General features: G+C 46.8%; 1 protein-coding gene across 3 annotated transcripts in view; it reads left to right on the forward strand.

Moving 5' to 3' along the window:
* The window catches only part of CRELD2 (CRELD disulfide isomerase 2), a 54,199-nt gene that overhangs the window by 154 nt on the left and 34,725 nt on the right, over nt 1-19,320 (forward strand). The window contains exons 1-4 of one of the 3 annotated variants that reach the window (XM_077264870.1): nt 19-375; nt 3,799-3,881; nt 6,175-6,285; nt 12,720-12,811. In XM_077264870.1, the coding sequence (XP_077120985.1) occupies nt 265-375; nt 3,799-3,881; nt 6,175-6,285; nt 12,720-12,811 (397 nt within the window). In that variant the 5' untranslated portion in view covers nt 19-264. Of the gene's footprint in view, nt 1-18; nt 376-3,798; nt 3,882-6,174; nt 6,286-12,719; nt 12,812-19,320 lie in introns of those variants that run through there. The other 2 variants (XM_077264872.1, XM_077264871.1) reach the window with 2 other exon arrangements.

A 19,320-nucleotide genomic window follows, 5' to 3' on the forward strand; every position in this document is an offset into this window, starting at 1 on the left:
TGGCTTGCAGAGCATGCCGGGACTGCAAGCCAGCACTGAACACCGGCAGCGCCAGTACGCGTGGACAGCTGATTGGCCCGAGCGTGGCGAAAGGCAATTGGTCCACATCCTGACTGACTAAAAGTATCGACCAATGAGAATCGCGGGCAGGACGCGGAAGGCTGGGGTGCCTCTTGAATGAATGTGATGTGGTCGGGTTCGGCGCGGGTGGCGGCGCTCAGCCCTCGTCTGTGCATGTGTCCTGCCGGGTGACCCGCTGCCGCCATGCTCACAGCTGCTGTGTCGTTACTGCTGGTGCTGTGCTGCGCCGCTCCCTCCACCGCAGAGCAGAGCCCGTGTGACTCCTGCAGGAAGATAGTGGACAGGTTCCGGGAGGTAAACAATGCGTCACTGCTGCTCAGCACATGGGGCTGGTACACTGGGGAGCGCAGCCCTCACATGTATGGTGAATGCCAGGCTCCGACACTGGTGGCATAGATGTCACTAATAATGCTGCTCCTGACCTCTGTGACTGGCTGCAGCGGTGATGTCAGTGTGTGCTGCTCCTGACCTCTGTGACTGGCTGCAGCGGTGATGTCAGTGTGTGCTGCTCCTGACCTCTGTGACTGGCTGCAGCGGTGATGTCAGTGTGTGCTGCTCCTGACCTCTGTGACTGGCTGCAGCGGTGATGTCAGTGTGTGCTGCTCCTGACCTCTGTGACTGGCTGCAGCGGTGATGTCAGTGTGCTGCTCCTGTCCTCTGTGACTGGCTGCAGCGGTGATATCAGTGTGTGCTGCTCTTGTCCTCTGTGACTGGCTGCAGAGGTGATGTCAGAGTGTGCTGCTCCTGACCTCTGTGACTGGCTGCAGCGGTGATGTCAGTGTGTGCTCCTGTCCTCTGTGACTGGCTGCAGCGGTGATATCAGTGTGTGCTGCTCTTGTCCTCTGTGACTGGCTGCAGAGGTGATATCAGTGTGTGCTGCTCTTGTCCTCTGTGACTGGCTGCAGAGGTGATGTCAGTGTGCTGCTCCTGTCCTCTGTGACTGGCTGCAGTGGTGATGTCAGAGTGTGCTGCTCCTGACCTCTGTGACTGGCTGCAGTGGTGATATCTGTGTGTGCTGCTCCTGTCCTCTGTGACTGGCTGCAGAGGTGATGTCAGAGTGTGCTGCTCCTGACCTCTGTGACTGGCTGCAGTGGTGATGTCAGAGTGTGCTGCTCCTGACCTCTGTGACTGGCTGCAGTGGTGATATCTGTGTGTGCTGCTCCTGTCCTCTGTGACTGGCTGCAGAGGTGATGTCAGAGTGTGCTGCTCCTGACCTGGCCTGGCAGCTTGGGGCGTTAGCGCTAGGTGTAACTGCCAGCTGTGTAGAGCGGGTCAGCAGATGGTGGCGTTTGTCAGCAGCCTGCGCAGGGGAGCGATCCGGCTGCACGTATACTGGCCGGGGGAGGGGGATGTAGTAATCCGAGGATCTAATAATCTTAATAATCTTTATTTTTCTATAGTGCTAACATATTCCGCAGCGCTTTACAGACATTATCATCGCTGTCCCCAATGGGGCTCACAATCTGAATCTGGTGAGAATTCCCGATAGCGGAGGTGCTGGCAGCGGGATGTGACCGTGTGGGGCAGTGCTCACAGAATACCGGGCACCGGGTGAATAGTGGCCAGTACTTGTCTTATTCCTGCCGCTGCTCTGAGGATTCTGGTTTAGAGATGGGGGGGACTTCATTTTTATGGCCTTTACCGGAGGGGCATGCCTGGCAGGATCTCTGGGGGCAGGTCTACATTATTACCCTGGGGGCAACCCACCTGTAAGAGACCATAAAATTAGCATTAAATAAACAGGTCCTGATATTTGGGACTGTATGACAGATTTACAAGAAAAGGTAACCGAAAAAGAATGGGCCTCAGAGAGCAATTAATCATTAATACGTAATTAATTTTTTGCACATAATATGCAGAAAGAAATCATTAAAATAAATCCATAGAATAAGGTAAGGGGATAGTGACACCCAAGTGCCACGTCCGGTAAGGTTAGTACATCATGCAAGAAAACAGGATCATGAATTGTCCAATAGGTGCTGCCAAAAACCCCAAAGAGAGGACTATCTCATGATGGTTCAATAATTGTACAGAGAAGCGGCTCAGGCAACAAGTAAAGGGAACGTAGGGATGGCTATACAGACTCCAATCCTGAAGTCTAAGGTGCAATATATAGAACAAAATTGTAACAGGTAGAGAGTCTGTCAGCAAAATCAAAAATCTAAAATACCCACTGCCAGATCACTAGCACCCTATAATTGAGGTATTGCTATATACGCCACTTTTATTAATAGAGACAGACACATGTGATGTGGGCTGAAAATGAGGACAAAGTGATCTAGCCATCAATGCAAACCTCAGGATAAGAAAGGTTGGGGACCACTGCTCTAAAGAACCGGCCGGTAACCTAGGCAACGAGCTGTAAACTATAACATTTGAAATTCCCTCTGGAGAATGAAGAGATAAATTACAAAGTTTTTTTTTTTTTTTTGCTATTTTAACCATTTAGGAACGTGACTCTTTATTGGACCCCCATTATGTTGTGCAGTACAAGCTATTAATATGACAGTTGAGTGTGCAGATAAAATGAAGGAATGATATTGTCATATGAGTGTTGGTCTATGCAGTTAGCAGCTTTACTTTAAAGCATCCTTCCAATAGCGTTCCAACCAAATCTGCCCGAAGCGTAGAGCATAACCGCCGCCTGCGCCTCCATCTGCCTCCTGCGCCTCCATCTGCCTCCTGCGCCTCCATCTGCCTCCTGCGCTTCCATCTGCCTCCTGCGCTTCCATCTGCCTCCTGCGCTTCCATCTGCCTCCTGCGCTTCCATCTGCCTCCTGCGCTTCCATCTGCCTCCTGCGCTTCCATCTGCCTCCTGCGCTTCCATCTGCCTCCTGCTCTTCCATCTGCCTCCTGCGCTTCCATCTGCCTCCTGCGCCTCCATCTGCCTCCTGCGCCTCCATCTGCCTCCTGCGCCTCCATCTGCCTCCTGCGCCTCCATCTGCCTCCTGCGCCTCCATCTGCCTCCTGCGCCTCCATCTGCCTCCTGCGCCTCCATCTGCCTCCTGCGCCTCCATCTGCCTCCTGCGCCTCCATCTGCCTCCTGCGCCTCCATCTGCCTCCTGCGCCTCCATCTGCCTCCTGCGCCTCCATCTGCCTCCTGCGCCTCCATCTGCCTCCTGCGCCTCCATCTGCCTCCTGCGCCTCCATCTGCCTCCTGCGCCTCCATCTGCCGCCTGCGCCTCCATCTGCCGCCTGCGCCTCCATCTGCCGCCTGCGCCTCCATCTGCCGCCTGCGCCTCCATCTGCCGCCTGCGCTTCCATCTGCCGCCTGCGCTTCCATCTGCCGCCTGCGCTTCCATCTGCCGCCTGCGCTTCCATCTGCCGCCTGCGCTTCCATCTGCCGCCTGCGCTTCCATCTGCCGCCTGCGCTTCCATCTGCCGCCTGCGCTTCCATCTGCCACCTGCGCTTCCATCTGCCGCCTGCGCTTCCATCTGCCGCCGCCTGCTCCTACAACCACCGCCTGCGCCTCCATCTGCTGCCTGTGCCTCCAACCGCTGCCTGCGCCTCCATCTGCTGCCTGCGCCTCTGCCTGCAAACTTCTATCGGGAGCCCGTAACATTAGTGCCCTCAGCCCAAACCAGCTGTAAAAACGAAGCCCGCAGCCTTGTTATGGACACCGCCCCTATAAAAACTGAACCTCTAGTGTTATCATTTAATTTAGGTTTTTATCTCTGAGTGTAACTTTTAATTTATGAATTTTTTTATCATTGCAGGGACTAGAACATACATCAAAAAGTAATTTTGGAGGAGGAAATACTGCCTGGGAGGAAAAAACACTTTCCAGATATGAATCTAGGTACTGGAGTATTTCTAAAGATTACACACATTTTCTATTTACCAAAAACATTCTGAGCAGTGGGAAAATCTATTCCTACTCCGACCGCCGTTAAAGGGACCCTGTCAGGACAGAATGTCTGCTCCATCTAAGGCCTGTTTCACATGTCAGTGGCTCCGGTACGTGTGGTGACAGTTTCCTCACGTACCGGAGACACTGACACACATAGACACATTAAAATCAATGTGTCTCTGCACATGTCAGTGATTTTTCGTGGTCCGTGTGCAAAACACGGAGACATGTTTGTGTTTCTCCGGCAGCACGGTCCGCTGCACACGGAGAACAGTGTGCACTCTCCTCCGTGTGCACGAACTGCCGCAGGAGAAACAGCGCTACAGTAAGCTCTGTCCCCCCTGCGTGTGGTGCTGAAGCCAGCATTCATTCCTTCTCCCCAGCAGCGTTCGCTGGAGAGAAGGAATGAAAAATCAATTTTTTTTTTATTTTTTTTTTTTGTGTTTAAAATACAGTTCCTGGTCACCTCCCACCCCCTGTGCTTGTCCTGTGTGAGCAGTCACGTGGTACCGCTCATTACACGGATGAATATGCGGCTCCACCTCCCATAGCTGCCGACGCTGAGAGGAAGCATCGCGGGAGCTGGGTGAGTATTTTAATGCAAGCGGGTGGGCGCACAGGGGGTGGGAGGCGGGAGGTGAGCAGGAACTTTATTTTAAACACACAAAAAAAAAAATTTTGATTTTTTTTTTTTATTCCTTCTCTCCAGCGAACGCTGCTGGGGAGAAGGAATGAATGCCGGCTTCAGCACCAAAAGCAGGGGACAGCGCTTAACTCTAGCGCTGTCTCCTGCACGGTCCGTGTGGTCCTCAGTCGGCACACGGCTGCCGCACATGTACCACACTGATGTGCCACGTGAGGACACGGATAACTCCGGTACCGGAATTATCTGGACGTGTGAGACTGGCCTAAGGCCCACCGCTCAGTGCTTCATGGCGGGCCAATCCGTTATTAACACCTTCCCACCTACTTGTTTTCCCTCGATCTCCATCCCTCTTATTTCACTGCCAGCTCTGGCTGTGTGGAGATAGATGGAAGCCAAGCAGGATGGAAAGTGTATATAAATGATTGGCCCCGCCGTGTAGCACCGAGCGCCTGCACTAGGTTTGAACAGTCATTCTGAGTCCCTTTAGGGTAAGTTCACACTGGGCGTTTTTGCTGCGTTTTTTAGGGCCTCTTTTTATGCTAATTTTCAGCTGCTTTTTACAGTACCAGCAAAGCCTATGAGATTTCAGAAATCTCATGCACACACATTGGGTTTTTGTGTGATCAGTATTTTGTGCTTTGCAGCGTTTTTTTTTACATAGGGCATGTCACTTCTTTCAGCGATTTTTCAGCGTTTTCCACCCATTGACTTGAATGGGTGGTGAAAAAACGCTACAAATATGCAGGTTGACTTTTGACATATTTGCTGCAGAATAGTCAAGGAGAGCCGGATGTGACGTCACACTCCATCTTGCCAAATCAGACAAGGTGATTTTCTGGATTTGTTTTCTCATTTTGACTCTCATAGTTGTGGTCTACCTATGATGTCAATTACAGGCCTCTCTCATCTTTTTAAGTGAGAGAACAGTGAGGGTACAGGCATAAATGGAAATTCTGCGCACATCACATGCAGGTGCTTGCCAATTGGTGTTATATCTATATCTCAAATTCATAAATCCCAACAATGGGTCTCAACAGGACAATTGTACAATCCCAGTGTATCAAAGTACAGTGTTTAGATATTAACCCAGGTTGACAATACAATAATATCCATAATTTCATGGCTCATAAATCAAGACAACGGCCCCCTGGCGAAGGCTTTGCCAAAACTCACAACGGGGTGGATGCACATCCATTCAGGAGCCTGACCCCCACGGTATTATCTATCCCCAAGTAATTGTGTATATGTTACCATTGTCTTGACCTGCTTGTGATGTGCGCCCATTTATGCCTGTACCCTACCTCTCCCCCCTTATATCTGATCTTTTGGATAATCTTGTGTTTTGATTATTACTTGGGGCATCTGATTGGTTCTTCTGCCTTTCTCTGTTTTTGGCTTGAGTTCAACATTGTGTCCACATAGTGTTTATTTTTGTTGTTGCTGCAATTGACAGCAAAAAATTCTGTTGAGGACTAGCATCTACCATGATTGCAGCAAAAGAGAAAAAGCGCAACGCTGCGGCAACGTGTGAATGCAGTCTTGATATCAGAATGTCTGTGTATAGAATGTCTATGTATAATATTTTTCTTATTGTAGTGAAATCCGCCTTGTGGAGATTATTGAAAATCTTTGTGACAGCAGTGACTTTGAGTGCAATGTCATGGTAGAAGAACATGAGGAAAAAATTGAGAAATGGTGGTTCAAAATGTAAGTTTTGTAATGAATTTGTCAATTATTTCCTGCTTTATTTTCTCCCTTAGAAAACGTAAATACAAAGTCAAAGAGAACTGTGCTAAGGATATCTTCTTATTGCAGCTCCTAGTGCCTGTGGCTTGCATAGCAACATTAACCTCTTCCCGAAATACAGAAGATCTTACATGTACCTCCTACATCAGATGTGGTGTGTGTGTGTGTGTGTGTATATAGCGGGCTCAGAAGGTTGGAGCCCATAACATACAGGGCAGATGCTGGCTGTGTTACACAGTCAGCACTTGCCTTCAGCACCAATGACAAGAGCTAGCTCTGATTGCTGTTGTTTAACCACCTAACTACCACTGTCAACCCGATATAGCCGCTTTTAAGCAGCGCATCTCTGGTTGGACACCCATCAGTCCTCTCGCATCACACTGGTGAGGTGCTAATGGGTTGCCATCACAATTGGGGGCCTATTGGAGGCCTCTTTAGCTACTATACTTGTACTCCTGTGAAGCCCTGTTACTGGCTTTAATAGGAAACTATCATTTTACCATATACTGCAATGCTAGTTTGATGCTACAGGTCCCTTACGGGGCTAAAAAGAAGTGAAAAGTAAAAACAAGTTATTAAAAAGTAATGCCAGCATTAAAGTTTGCATCACTCCCCCTTTTTCCCAATTCAAAAAGGAGGAAATTAAAAAGAAACAAAACAAAAAAAACTTCTGTTTGGTGTTGCTTCATCCATAAAAGTCTGGTTAGTGAAATATACAAAATGAATGGTGTCTTTCTAAACTACAGCTTTGTAATGCAAAAATCAAGGCCTCGTATGGCTATGGAAGAGAAGGTGTGGGAAAAATGAATGAAAATGCAAAACCAAAAATGTTCCCTGTGAGGAAGGAGCTGCTACCGACCTGTAGGCTTGGCCAACTGTGCAATAGGGTGTCCCTGTAATTCGTCATTGTCCAGTAGCACAGCTAAGGGAAGGTGGGGACTGGCAGGCAATGTGCCTGGTGTGCTAATCCATTCTGCCATGATGAGGGCATTTACAGAAAAGAAAAGACTACATGAGTGGGGGGAATACTGGTTACCCTAATGTAGTGTTGTAGATCCAGACCTGTGTAGGAAAAGGAAGCCATCACTTCTAAAATCAAGCATGTAGACTCTTCAGAGCACTGCTGATATATGCTTTGTGTGCAACCAATGAAAGCAGAAGTTTTCATTACAAATGCACTGGGATTAGTGACAGTCCCTTGTTCAATGCCCATCAAGCACCTACCAGACAACTCCTTCACCCAATCAATATTTTACTATAAGGGTATGTTTCCATGATCAGGAAACGCTGCGGATTGGACGCTGCATACAGTCAGTGTCCAATCCACATCATCCAGATGTTACAGCACAGTGGATGGGATTTTATGAAATCCCATCTCCACTATGCGTTCAAAGATGCAGGTGGCAGACCTGTGTATACACACATGTGGCGCGTCTTTCTAGACTGCAGCATGTCTATTTATCTTGTGGAGACACTCAGTCTCCGCAAGATAAATGACACAGTCTATGTATAGGATGCCGTGATTCCACATGTGTCCAAGGAACACATCCGGTATCACCATGCGTACAAAAGCCGGCAGTGCTTTGGACGGAGCTGTGTCCAAAGTGCTGCAAATACTGGAAACATAGTGGAAGCATACCCTATCATAGTGGAAACATACCCTATCTGTACAACTGTCCACATCTGGTGCTGTTCAATATAAACCATTTAATATGAGTGCTCAGTGAATTCTACTGGTTGGTAAAGGTTCTTGCATTTTAATTGTAGTGCAGTAGTTTGTGCCTCCACACATGAAAACTGAAGATGTTCTCCTCCTCCACCGGGTCTTGGGTATACCATTGGTGATGGTGTGTACATGTCTGTATAAGTTGCGGAGTGCTCATCATTCCAGTACACATTCCTAGTGGAGCATTTTATCAGTGACTTCCTACATAACGTGTCCTTCAGCTTTGGCACAATAGTGCTGTTGGCTATGTGTTCTTTAGTGCTATTGACATCAATGATAACATTCATCAGACTCTTTGTTACTTTTCTGTTTATTTAAAAGGGTTACTTGGTCTTAGGGTACCGTCACACATTGAAATTTTCATCGCTGCGACGGCACGATTCGTGACGTCGCAGCGTCGTATAATCATCGCTCCAGCGTCGTAGACTGCGGTCACACGTTGCAATCACGGCGCTGGAGCGATGCCGAAGTCCCCGGGTAACTAAGCGCAGGGCCGCGCTTAGTAACCCGATGTTTACCCTGGTTACCAGCGTAAATGTAAAAAAACAAACAGTACATACTCACCCGTCGGTGTCCTTCAGGTCCCTTGCCGTCTGCTTCCTGCTCTGAGTGCAGCCGTACAGTGAGAGCAGAGCGCAGCACCGCTGTGATCTGCTCTCACTTTCCGGCCGGCACTCAGAGCAGGAAGCAGACGGCAAGGGACCTGAAGGACACCGACGGGTGAGCATGTACGGTTTGTTTTTTTACGTTTACGCTTGTAACCAGGGTAAACATCGGGTTACTAAGCGCGGCCCTGCGCTTAGTTACCCGATGTTTACCCTGGTTACAAGCGAAGACATCGCTGGATCGCTGTCACACACAACGATCCAGCGATGTCAGCGGGTGATCAAGCGACGAAAGAAAGTTCCATACGATCTGCTACGACGTACGATTCTCAGCAGGGTGTCTGATCGCAGTAGCGTGTCAGACACAGCGATATCGTAACGATATCGCTAGAACGTCACGAATCGTAACGTCGTAGCGATGGAAATTTCAATGTGTGACAGTACCCTTAGGCCGGAATCACAGCAGAGCAGGAGTCAAGGGTCATAACATATCGCATCGGATGTTCTTGTATCAGATGCCATACGCTCGTCTGACTCCAGCCTTTAGCTGCAAGTCTGCAGTTTATGGCTGGATATTTATGTATAAATGTATGTATATTAAACAAAAGTGTCTGTCTGCTGTAGTGGGACCGTTTGGAATAGTATAGCAGACTGCATTATTCCATACAATAGTGTATAAAGCCCTGTTCACACTGCGCTTCTGCAGTGCGACCAGGGGCTCTGCCTGAATTCCCTTAAAATAGGATTCACATAAATCCCCTACGGGGCCACAGACTGCACCGACACAAGCAGAGGTCAAATGAATTCCATTTGTTTGTTTTTTCTGAAATTGACTGTCTGATTTTATTTTCCTTTTTTTTTTATTCTAAAAGTGTCCACTTTTCTGTGGATGTTGGAACAGACGGACACTTTCAGAAGAAAAAAAAATCACATGTGGAATTCATTTGAACTCCATTCCTGTCTTTACAGTCTATAGCTCCATAGGGAATAAAGGCAGAACTCACTGGGCGCATTAAAGAAAAACGGTGACAACAGGTTCTAATGTAAAACGCATACATGAGACACAAACTGTGCTTAGAGTTGATCCCTATTATGGAGGCACTACAATTACAGAACTATATATGCAGCACATAACATATATACACTATACATGTACACACACTGTATATATATCGTATATACTAGAGTATAAGCCGAGAATTTCAGCCCATTTTTTTAGGCTGAAATTGCCCCTCTCGGCTTATACTCGAGTCATTCCCAGGGGTCAGCAGGGGAGGGGGAGCAGCAGCTGTGTAATAATACTCACCTGCTCCTGGCGCAGTCCCTGCAGGTCCCTGGTTTTCCGGGAGCATAGGGGTGGAGCCGCATATTCATTACTGTAATGAGCGGTACCATGTGACTGCTCAATACAGGAAGAAGCTGCCTGCGCCTGGAGAACCAGAGACCTGCAGGGACCGCGCCAGGAGCAGGTGAGTATGACGGGGGCAGTGCGCGATATTCACCTGTCCCCGTTCCACCGCCGGCGCCGCTGTGTCTTCTGCGTCCTCTGCAGTGACGCTCAGGTCAGAGGGTGTGATGACGCGATTAGTGTGCGCCGCACTCTGCCTGAACAGTCAGTGAGGAGGACGGGGAAGACACAGCGGCGCTCGGCGGTGGAACGGAATCAAAAAAAGAGAAAAAGAAAAAGAACCCATGCAATGAAACATGCACACCTGCTACAATTCTTATGAAAAATGTAAAGAACAATATTTATTACAAGCAAAAACACATTACAACCATAAAATCAATTAAAAGCAGTATAAGTACAAAAACACCCCCAAACATTAATCAAATACAATTGGCAAAAAATGTGCAAACACACGCTGTATGTCCTATACCAATGGACTAAATATACATAAATCAGTATCACATAATATGGGGTAAATCAGCATGAACTTAGCAACAAATTTATAACCATGGCCAAAGTAAGCCCTATAAATACCACATAATAGGCCCTATATGTGTCCTGAATAGTGCCAAAAGGGTAAGTATATGGCTCGTAGAGTGAAAATATATCACTGGCCCTGAAAGGGTGAACAAGTGCCGCAAAAGAATGATGCTCGCGGCGTGCAACCTGCAAACCACCCCTGGGAACCACAATGGAGGGAGAATTAAAGAAAATCAGGTAGATAAATAAGACCTGAAGCCTGGTAATATGGCCAGCATAGCAGAGTGGACCACAGGGAAAGCATGAAATAACCTGTAATGAACGGTGCCTCAGAATAAAGGCAGCCAAGAAATATCTACCGGCATCACTCATGCATATCAGGGCCAAGATGTAGGGGGTGGGAGAATCCACGGCGGTGGAACGGAGGACAGATGAATATAGCAAGTGCCGGGGGCCTGAGCGACGAGAGGTGAGGATGTGTGTTTTTTTGTTGTTGTTTTTTTTGTATCGCAGCAACAGCATATAGAGCAAATATCTCTATGGAGCATCTTATGGGGCCATGTGCAGAGTTATATGGGGCAAATATTTCTATGGCGCATCTTATGGCGCCATAATCAGCATTTGTGCAGCATTGTATGGGGCAAATGTCTGTATGGAGCATTTTATGGGGTCATAATCAACATTTGTGCAGCATTATATGGGGCATATTTTAATATGGAGCATCTTATGGGGCCCATCATAAACTGTATGGAGCATTATATGGGGCTCCTGATTCAATATGGATATTCAAAAACACTTAACCTACTGATGTCTCAATTAATTTTACTTTTATTGGTATCGATTTGTATTTTTGACATTTACCGGTAGCTGCTGCATTTTCCACCCTAGGCTTATACTCGAGTCATTAAGTTTTCCCACTTTTCTTGTGGGAAAATTAGGGGTCTTGGCTTATATTCGGGTCGGCTTATACTCGAGTATATACGGTACTTTATACATATATAAACATACCATATAGACACACAGTATGTACAAACACCTATATAAAGTATATACACACAGAAACAGATTCACTTTATATGTATGCCAGCATACTATATATATAGTTTATACATGTATTTACACAATATACTGCACACATACAGTAAACATAAAATAAATATATACACACACACACACACACACACACACACTATACAGTGTGTGTTTTTGTGTATGTATACACCCAGATACACATATATAGTTATACTTTTCCAGATCCAGCTGCTTCACTTGTGCAGGTCCATTACTGTGGTTTAGGGTCAGCCATGATGAGTAGGAGAAAACACAGAGAGAACTGCAGACATCTTCCTGTTTCCAGCGTCTGAACTCTGCTGTGCTGTGAGACGGCCCATCCACCTCACTTTCAACTTCTAACCTGACACTGCTGGGGCAGAGGGAGATACGCAGCAGATGGAGATACTTGTGCAGTGACACTAGAGAGAATTTACAACACTATTCACTGTAAGTAATGCTGTGCACTTCGTAAAGGGGCTGCAGAAGCAGGGAGCCCCATTTGTGAGTGGGGGCCCTAAGCATGTGCCTAGTTTGCCTGTCCCTGCCGCATTCAGACGTCTGATTGTTACACTTATAAGAAACCAAACCAAATTTTTTTGATCATTCTGGTTCAAGTTTCGTCAGTTTTTCTCATACACGGAGAAAAAAAAAGTTTCTTCACCTTCTCCATTCTGACACTGTGAAAATCCGAGTGCAGTACTTTTTTTCACAGACACATAGACTTGCAATGCCGATTTTGATCCAGCATGTCTCCATGATTTTCCAAGGACCGCACGGTCCACAAAAGATCACGGACATGTCAATGACCCCATAAAATATCACAGGTACATATGCTAACCATGAAAATCATTTAGATATTTACAGTCTATCTTTTTCCTTTTAGTATTAGTACAGAGGCTCCTTTAGGTAAAAGTGATTATTTGAACTTTGGAGTCCCACTACAGCTGTGCAGTGAGGAAGAACAGTGGAGTCCTCAACTACCAGACATTTCTCATCTTTCCTGTAGTTAACTGGTAAACGTTAATTATGTGAAAACACATTTCTTTACTTTATAATTAGTATTTGGTGTTTTGTTACTTGACAGGAGGAAGAAGTATCCAGATTTACTAAAATGGTTTTGCATAGAAACTATTAAAGTGTGCTGTCCTCCAGGGACATATGGACCCGACTGCTTAGGTAAAGAACCATAAATTAAAATGGACATTTTATATGCTTTTATTTCTATATGAGGTGTAATTGGTGGATTAAGGAACATTAGATAGTTTTTATTTATTATTTGTGTTGTAATTCCTCAAACAGTCAATAGGTTTAATTCCTGTTGGTGAATTAAAGGAGTATTCCCATCTCCAAGATCCTATCCCAATATGTCGTAGGTATAATAATAATTAATAATATTAGCAAATGCCTCCAATTAGAAATGTATAGTTCTTCTGATTGGCCATGTCGCTTACCCCATGTAGTTACAACCACTAAATAACTATCACTATAAGTGGTCATAACCATGACCATGCATACCTAAGCTACTACAATGCACTGCACATGGAGCAATCCACATAGCAAATCAAAAGAGCTATACAACATTTCTCTAGTAACCCCCCCCCCCCACGACAGCACACCTGGAGGATGTTACCCCTTTCCTAATAGGGACAGGAAATGACCAAGAGGTTAAATAACCCCTCCCTCTTCCTCCCCCTCAGTGTTTTTTCCTGTCCCTACTAGGGATGAAGAGGTCATCCCAGGTGTACTGTGCCGGCAGCGGTCACCGGGGGATATGGGCATTATTGCCGGGCAGCTGGGGAGCAGACTTGCGTTTCTTTCCCGTGTGCTGCTCCCATCTCCTCCGACTCAGGACTCTTTGCCACCATTCTGCACCTTCAAGGCAAGGCCTGGGGGCATTCTTCGGCTGGAGGCCTCTCTGAGCTCTCCAGCCCTTGTCCTCCTCCGGCGCGCGGCGTGAGGACTTCCGGTCTGAAGCCGGCGGCAGGATGTGACGTCAGACGCCGGCCGGCTTCTGTGGATTGGAAGGTCCTTTTGCGTTCCAAGCTGGAACGCAATGTGAATGGCGTGGATTATGTCGGCGGTCTCCCCCCCCACATACATCGGAGGAGGAGGTCCTCTATCCATGAGGACAGGTGCTGCGGTCCGGTCGCCTATATTAGGCCCCAGACAGGAAGACATCTCAGGTAGGACCACTGTGTGGTGAAGACCATGGAGATGTCCGCTACCTCGCGCTCTGCATCTGCAGATCCCAGCACCATCCCGGCCCCAGTGAGTAGTCTGGCCCAGGGTGTCCACTCCCTGATGCGGGTTGTGATCTTATGATTCCTTTTCCCCTTCTTTTTTAGGGGGACAAGGAACCCGCATCAGCAGGCAAATCTAAAACTACCCACAAATGCGCAGTTTGTATGAAGAAGCTGTCCTCTTCATACAAGAAAGTATTGTGCAAAGAGTGCACAGAAAAAATTATTAGGGAAGAGCAGCCATCTTTGATGGAGGAGATCAGGGGCTTAATCCAGCACGAGATTAAAACCTCTCTGGCCACCCTTTCCCAACCTACACCCTCTCTTAGTGCCCCTCCTGAAGCTAAGAAAAGGAAATTTAGCCCACAGGATGAAGGGCAGGAGGACTCCCAAGGGGAGATGTCGGACGAACCCCCAGAGGAAGGTGAATTATCCCTTGACTCAGAAACTTTCCAGCAAGAGAGATATTACTTCTCTTCGACTGACATAGAAGAACTCCTCACAGCAGTAAGGAAGACTATGGAAATTGAGGAAGAGAAAACGGCTCAGTCAGCACAGGAAGAGATGTTCGGGGGACTTCGTTCTAAGAAAAGACAGGTGTTTCCCGTTCATAAAAATATCTGTGATTTAGTTCTAGAAGAGTGGGAATCCCCAGAAAACAGGCTGACTACTCTAGCAGAGATTAAGGACAGATTTCCGGTAGATGACTTAACGGCTTCATGTTGGTCGGAGGTTCCAAAAGTGGACGTCCAGATTGCTAGGGTAGCCGAAAAGACCACGCTACCATTCGAGGATGCCTCCCAATTGAGATATCCTCTTGAACGTAAGATGGACGGACTACTAAGGAAGTCGTGGGAAACTTCAACGTCCTTACTGAACATCAATTCCGTATCTACCTGTGTGGCTAGGTCAATGCATCGCTGGCTGGGGCAACTAGAAGAGCACTTGTCCTCAGGTACTCCCAGAGCGGATATTCTAGCCTCCTTACCTATCTTCCAGAAAGCAATAAACTTCTTAGCGGATTCCTCCGCAGAATCAGTGAGGGTGACAGTGAGATCATCTGCATTGTCAAACTCAGTAAGACGAGCACTCTGGCTAAGATCCTGGTCTGGTGATATGACTTCTAAGATGAGGCTGTGTTCTATTCCCTTTAAAGGAAAGTATATGTTTGGACCTGCCTTGGATGATCTTCTGGAGAAAGCCTCAGACAAAAAGAAAACTTTACCAGAACCTAGAAACCCTAGGAAAAGACCCTTCTGCACTCAGCAAGAACATACTCCTCAATATAGGGGGAAGGGCAAGACGGGACGTTGGAGTTATCCAAAAGGGGGGAAAGACAGGAATCTTTTTCTTCCCCAACGCCAAAATCAAAGAAAGCAATGACGCCATCACTGTGGGGGGTCGAATCTCGAACTTCCTCCCATACTGGCAAAAGATCTGCGTAGATCAGTGGGCTTTAAGATTGGTCAGAGAGGGGATGAAGATAGTTTGTATCATATCCCCAAAAAAGGTTAAAGACAACAAAATTATCTACACCAAAGCTACAATCCACATTGATAGCGGGAGTACAGGATCTCTTAGTCAACAATGTGATCTCCACAGTCCCGGAGAACGAGAAGAACAAAGGTGATTATTCCAACCTATTCCTGATAAAAAAAAAATCAAATGGAACCCATCGGATAATAATCAACCTGAAACCCCTGAATCAATATGTACCGTATTTTTCGGACTACAAGACACACTTTTTCCCCCCCAAAAAAGGGGGGAAAATGGGGGGTGCGTCTAATAGTCGCAATGCAGGCTTACCGTGGTGGCAGAGGTGTGGTGGCAGAGATGTGGCGGCAGACGTGCGGGGATGAGGAGGCGCAGTGAGCGGGGTCCCTTTCCCCGGTGAGGTGATGCAGCAGCCCGGTAAGCAGCAGAGCGGGGTGAATCCTGTTGTTAGCGGTGGTGGCGGCCATCTTCCGGAGGCCGCGCGTGTGCAGATGGAGCGCTCTGCTTCCCGGGGCTTCAGGAAAATGGCCGCAGGAGGCCGCGCGTGCGCAGATGGGGATCGCGGCGGCCATTTTCCTGAAGTTCTTGGGTGGGATATATATATATATATATCATAATGATGTAAATAGCTGTAATACCAGAAACAAAAAAATGAGGTGGCAAGAAAATCTAATAGCAAAATCAATGCTAAAAAAAGGCAATGTATATCATTGTGAACAATAGTGAAGCCAGTGTAATATGAAACAAAGTGCTGGCAAGAAAACAAATGGAAGAAAGGAGCCACCTGGTATTTACCTGCTATGTAAGGAAATAGTCCCTGGGATGTGCCAAGGCCAGATGCGCGTTTCGGCGTCTGCCTTCGTCAGGGGGGTCAAGGATGGAATCCGTCAGATCGACAGTACCCCTAATAGGACAAGATTTCGTCATGGCGACTATAGATTTACAGGATGCATATTATCACATCCCAATCCATCCATCTTATTGGAAATTCCTAAGATTTGCAGTCACCAGAGGGAAAGACATAGACCACTTTCAGTTCAATGTCCTCCCGTTTGGTCTATCCTCAGCCCCGAGGGTCTTCATAAAGATCATGTCCGAAGTAATGGCCTACATCAGAGGTCGGCATATATGCATAATCCTGTACCTCGACGACCTCTTGGTAGTGGCTCCCACAGTTCCAATTCTACAGGAGCATCTTCAAGCGACAGTCTCATCTTGTCGTCTCTAAGCTGGGTAGTAAACCCCAAAAAATCGGATATGGTTCCGTCAACAACAAAGATCTTTTTAGGAGTCCTGTTAGACTCTCACAACCAAACATCTTTCTTGCCCGAACAAAAACGGACCCTGCTTACATCAAAGATAAGAATGTTTCGGGACAAAAATATAGTATCTCTAAGATGGGCCATGTCGGTTCTGGGGACCATGACATCATGCATCCAAATGGTGGCATGGGCACAAGCCCACACCAGAATACTCCAAACTCATATTCTGTCAATCTGGGACGAATCCCCAGATTCTCTAGACAAAACGAATACCACCGCACGTAAAGTCCTCATTGACATGGTGGCTACAAAAGGAAAACTTAGTCAGAGGTGTTCCCTGGTTGCAGGACCCAGCGGAGACTATAAAAGTAGATGCCAGCGGAAAAGGTTGGGGAGCTATGGTAGACCAGCACATATTCCAGGGATACTGGCCAACCGAGATAAGCCAACGATCCTCGAACTTCAGAGAACTAAAAGCGGTAGAAGAGGTTCTCAAGGCAGCAGTAACTCTGGTTCAGAATTCCCATATAAAAATATACTCGGACAACGTAACAACAGTTGCCCACCTTCGCCATCAGGGAAGTACAAAACACGAGGATCTAAGAACAATATCAGCCAGAATATTTTCGTGGGCCGAGGAACATTTTCTCTCTCTATCTGCCCTACATATAAAAGGAGAAATAAATATGCAGGCCGACTTCCTGAGCAGGACAAAGATCCATCCAGGAGAATGGAGCCTAGACCCAGAAGTCTTTCAGATACTGGCCAGAAGGTGGGGACAGCCAGAAGTGGACCTGTTCGCAAACGGTCAGAACACAAAGGTGGACCAGTTTTTCTCACTAGATCCAACCAATCCGGGGCTAGGTGTTGACGCATTGGCCCAACCATGGACATTTACACTGGCGTATGCTTTTCCTCCATTACCAATTCTACCAAGAGTCCTACAGAAGATAAGAACAGAGAAAGTCAAGGTGATCTTGGTGGCTCCATTTTGGCCCAAAAGAAGCTGGTTCGGGACCCTCATCAGCCTAAAAATAGATGGACTAATAACACTACCTCCGGTCAAGAACCTTCTCTACCAAGGGCCAATACTTCATCCAGATTCCGAGAGATTACACCTGAATGCCTGGCTTCTGAATTCTCAATTCTGAGGACCACAGGGCTATCAAAGAACGTCATTAAAACATTACAAAAAAGCCGAAAGACAGTAACCAATTCAATCTACCAAAAAATTTGGAAGACCTTTTTATCACATGGAGTGCTCCTGAACGGCCTAACCCAGACAGGCCGAACCTAGCCAGGATCCTGGATTTTTTACAGGAAGGGCTGGAAAAAGGTCTCAGACCCAGCACCCTCAAGGTACAGGTGGCAGCCCTGAGCTCGTATTTTGACCAATCTTTAGCCGACCATAGATGGATGAGAAGATTTATGACGGCGGCATCCCGCATATCTCCAAGACCCATAAATATAGTCCCATCCTGGGACCTCAATATAGTCCTAAAGGGACTTACACTTCCACCTTTTGAGCCCTTGTCATCGATAAGTATGGATAAACTAGCCTGGAAGACCACCTTCCTGGTAGCTATAACTACAACCAGAAGAGTTGGTGAACTACACGCCCTGTCAATCAATGAGCCCTACATGAAAATTCTACAAGACAGGCTTATCCTGCGATTGGATCCATCCTTTCTCCCAAAGGTCATCTCGGATTTCTACTAGTCGCAGGAGATAATTCTTCCCTCCTTCTATCAGGAACCAAAGAATGAGGAAGAAGAACAATTCCATACTTTGGATGTTCGGAGAATAGTACTTTATTATCTTCAAGCATCAGAGAAAATTAGGAAGGATCAGAATCTGTTTATTCATCTTCTCGGCCAGAATAAGGGGAGGAAGAATTCCAAATCTACAATTGCGAATTGGATCAAAAGAGCAATCTTGGAGGCTTATCAGATTCAGGGCCTTCCACTGCCAGAGAAATTCACAGCTCATTCTACTAGGGCAACAGCTGTCTCCTGAGCCGAGAAAGCCGGTGCTTCCATTGAGCAAATATGCAGAGCTGCTACGTGGTCCTCGGTCCTTACATTTTCCAAACATTACAGGCTAGACCTGATGTCAAAAGAAGACTTAGCCTTCGGAGAAAAAGTCCTTAGAGCTATAGTCCCTCCCTAAATGTTACTCTTGGGTACTGCTCCAGGTGTGCTGTCGTGGGGGGTTACTAGAGAAAATAGAATTATTCTTACCGTTAATTCGGTTTCTAGTAACCCACCACGACAGCAGGAGTAATCCCTCCCTTTGCTTGATATACGTTCTGGAAAGAATAAATATAATTTGAAGCATTCCTTCTCCTGTGGTCCTTTATAATAACACTGAGGGGGAGGATGAGGGAGGGGTTATTTAACCTCTTCGTCATTTCCTGTCCCTATTAGGAAAGGGGTAACATCCTCCAGGTGTGCTGTCGTGGTGGGTTACTAGAAACCGAATTAACGGTAAAAATAATTCTATTTTCTAAGTGGAGGCATTTGCTAATATTATTATTACACCTGCTACATTTTGGGATAGGATCTTGGAGATGGAAATAACCCATTAAAGCATTGCTTACATGTGATGAAGGCTCATCTTGGTCTGTTTAACAGCTCTGTTTGGTGCACAAAGGACTGCTTACATTGTTGCAAACAGCTACAGGTCTGAT

The sequence above is a fragment of the Ranitomeya variabilis genome, chromosome 5, assembly GCF_051348905.1.
Source record: "Ranitomeya variabilis isolate aRanVar5 chromosome 5, aRanVar5.hap1, whole genome shotgun sequence".
NCBI classification, from domain to species: domain Eukaryota; kingdom Metazoa; phylum Chordata; class Amphibia; order Anura; family Dendrobatidae; genus Ranitomeya; species Ranitomeya variabilis.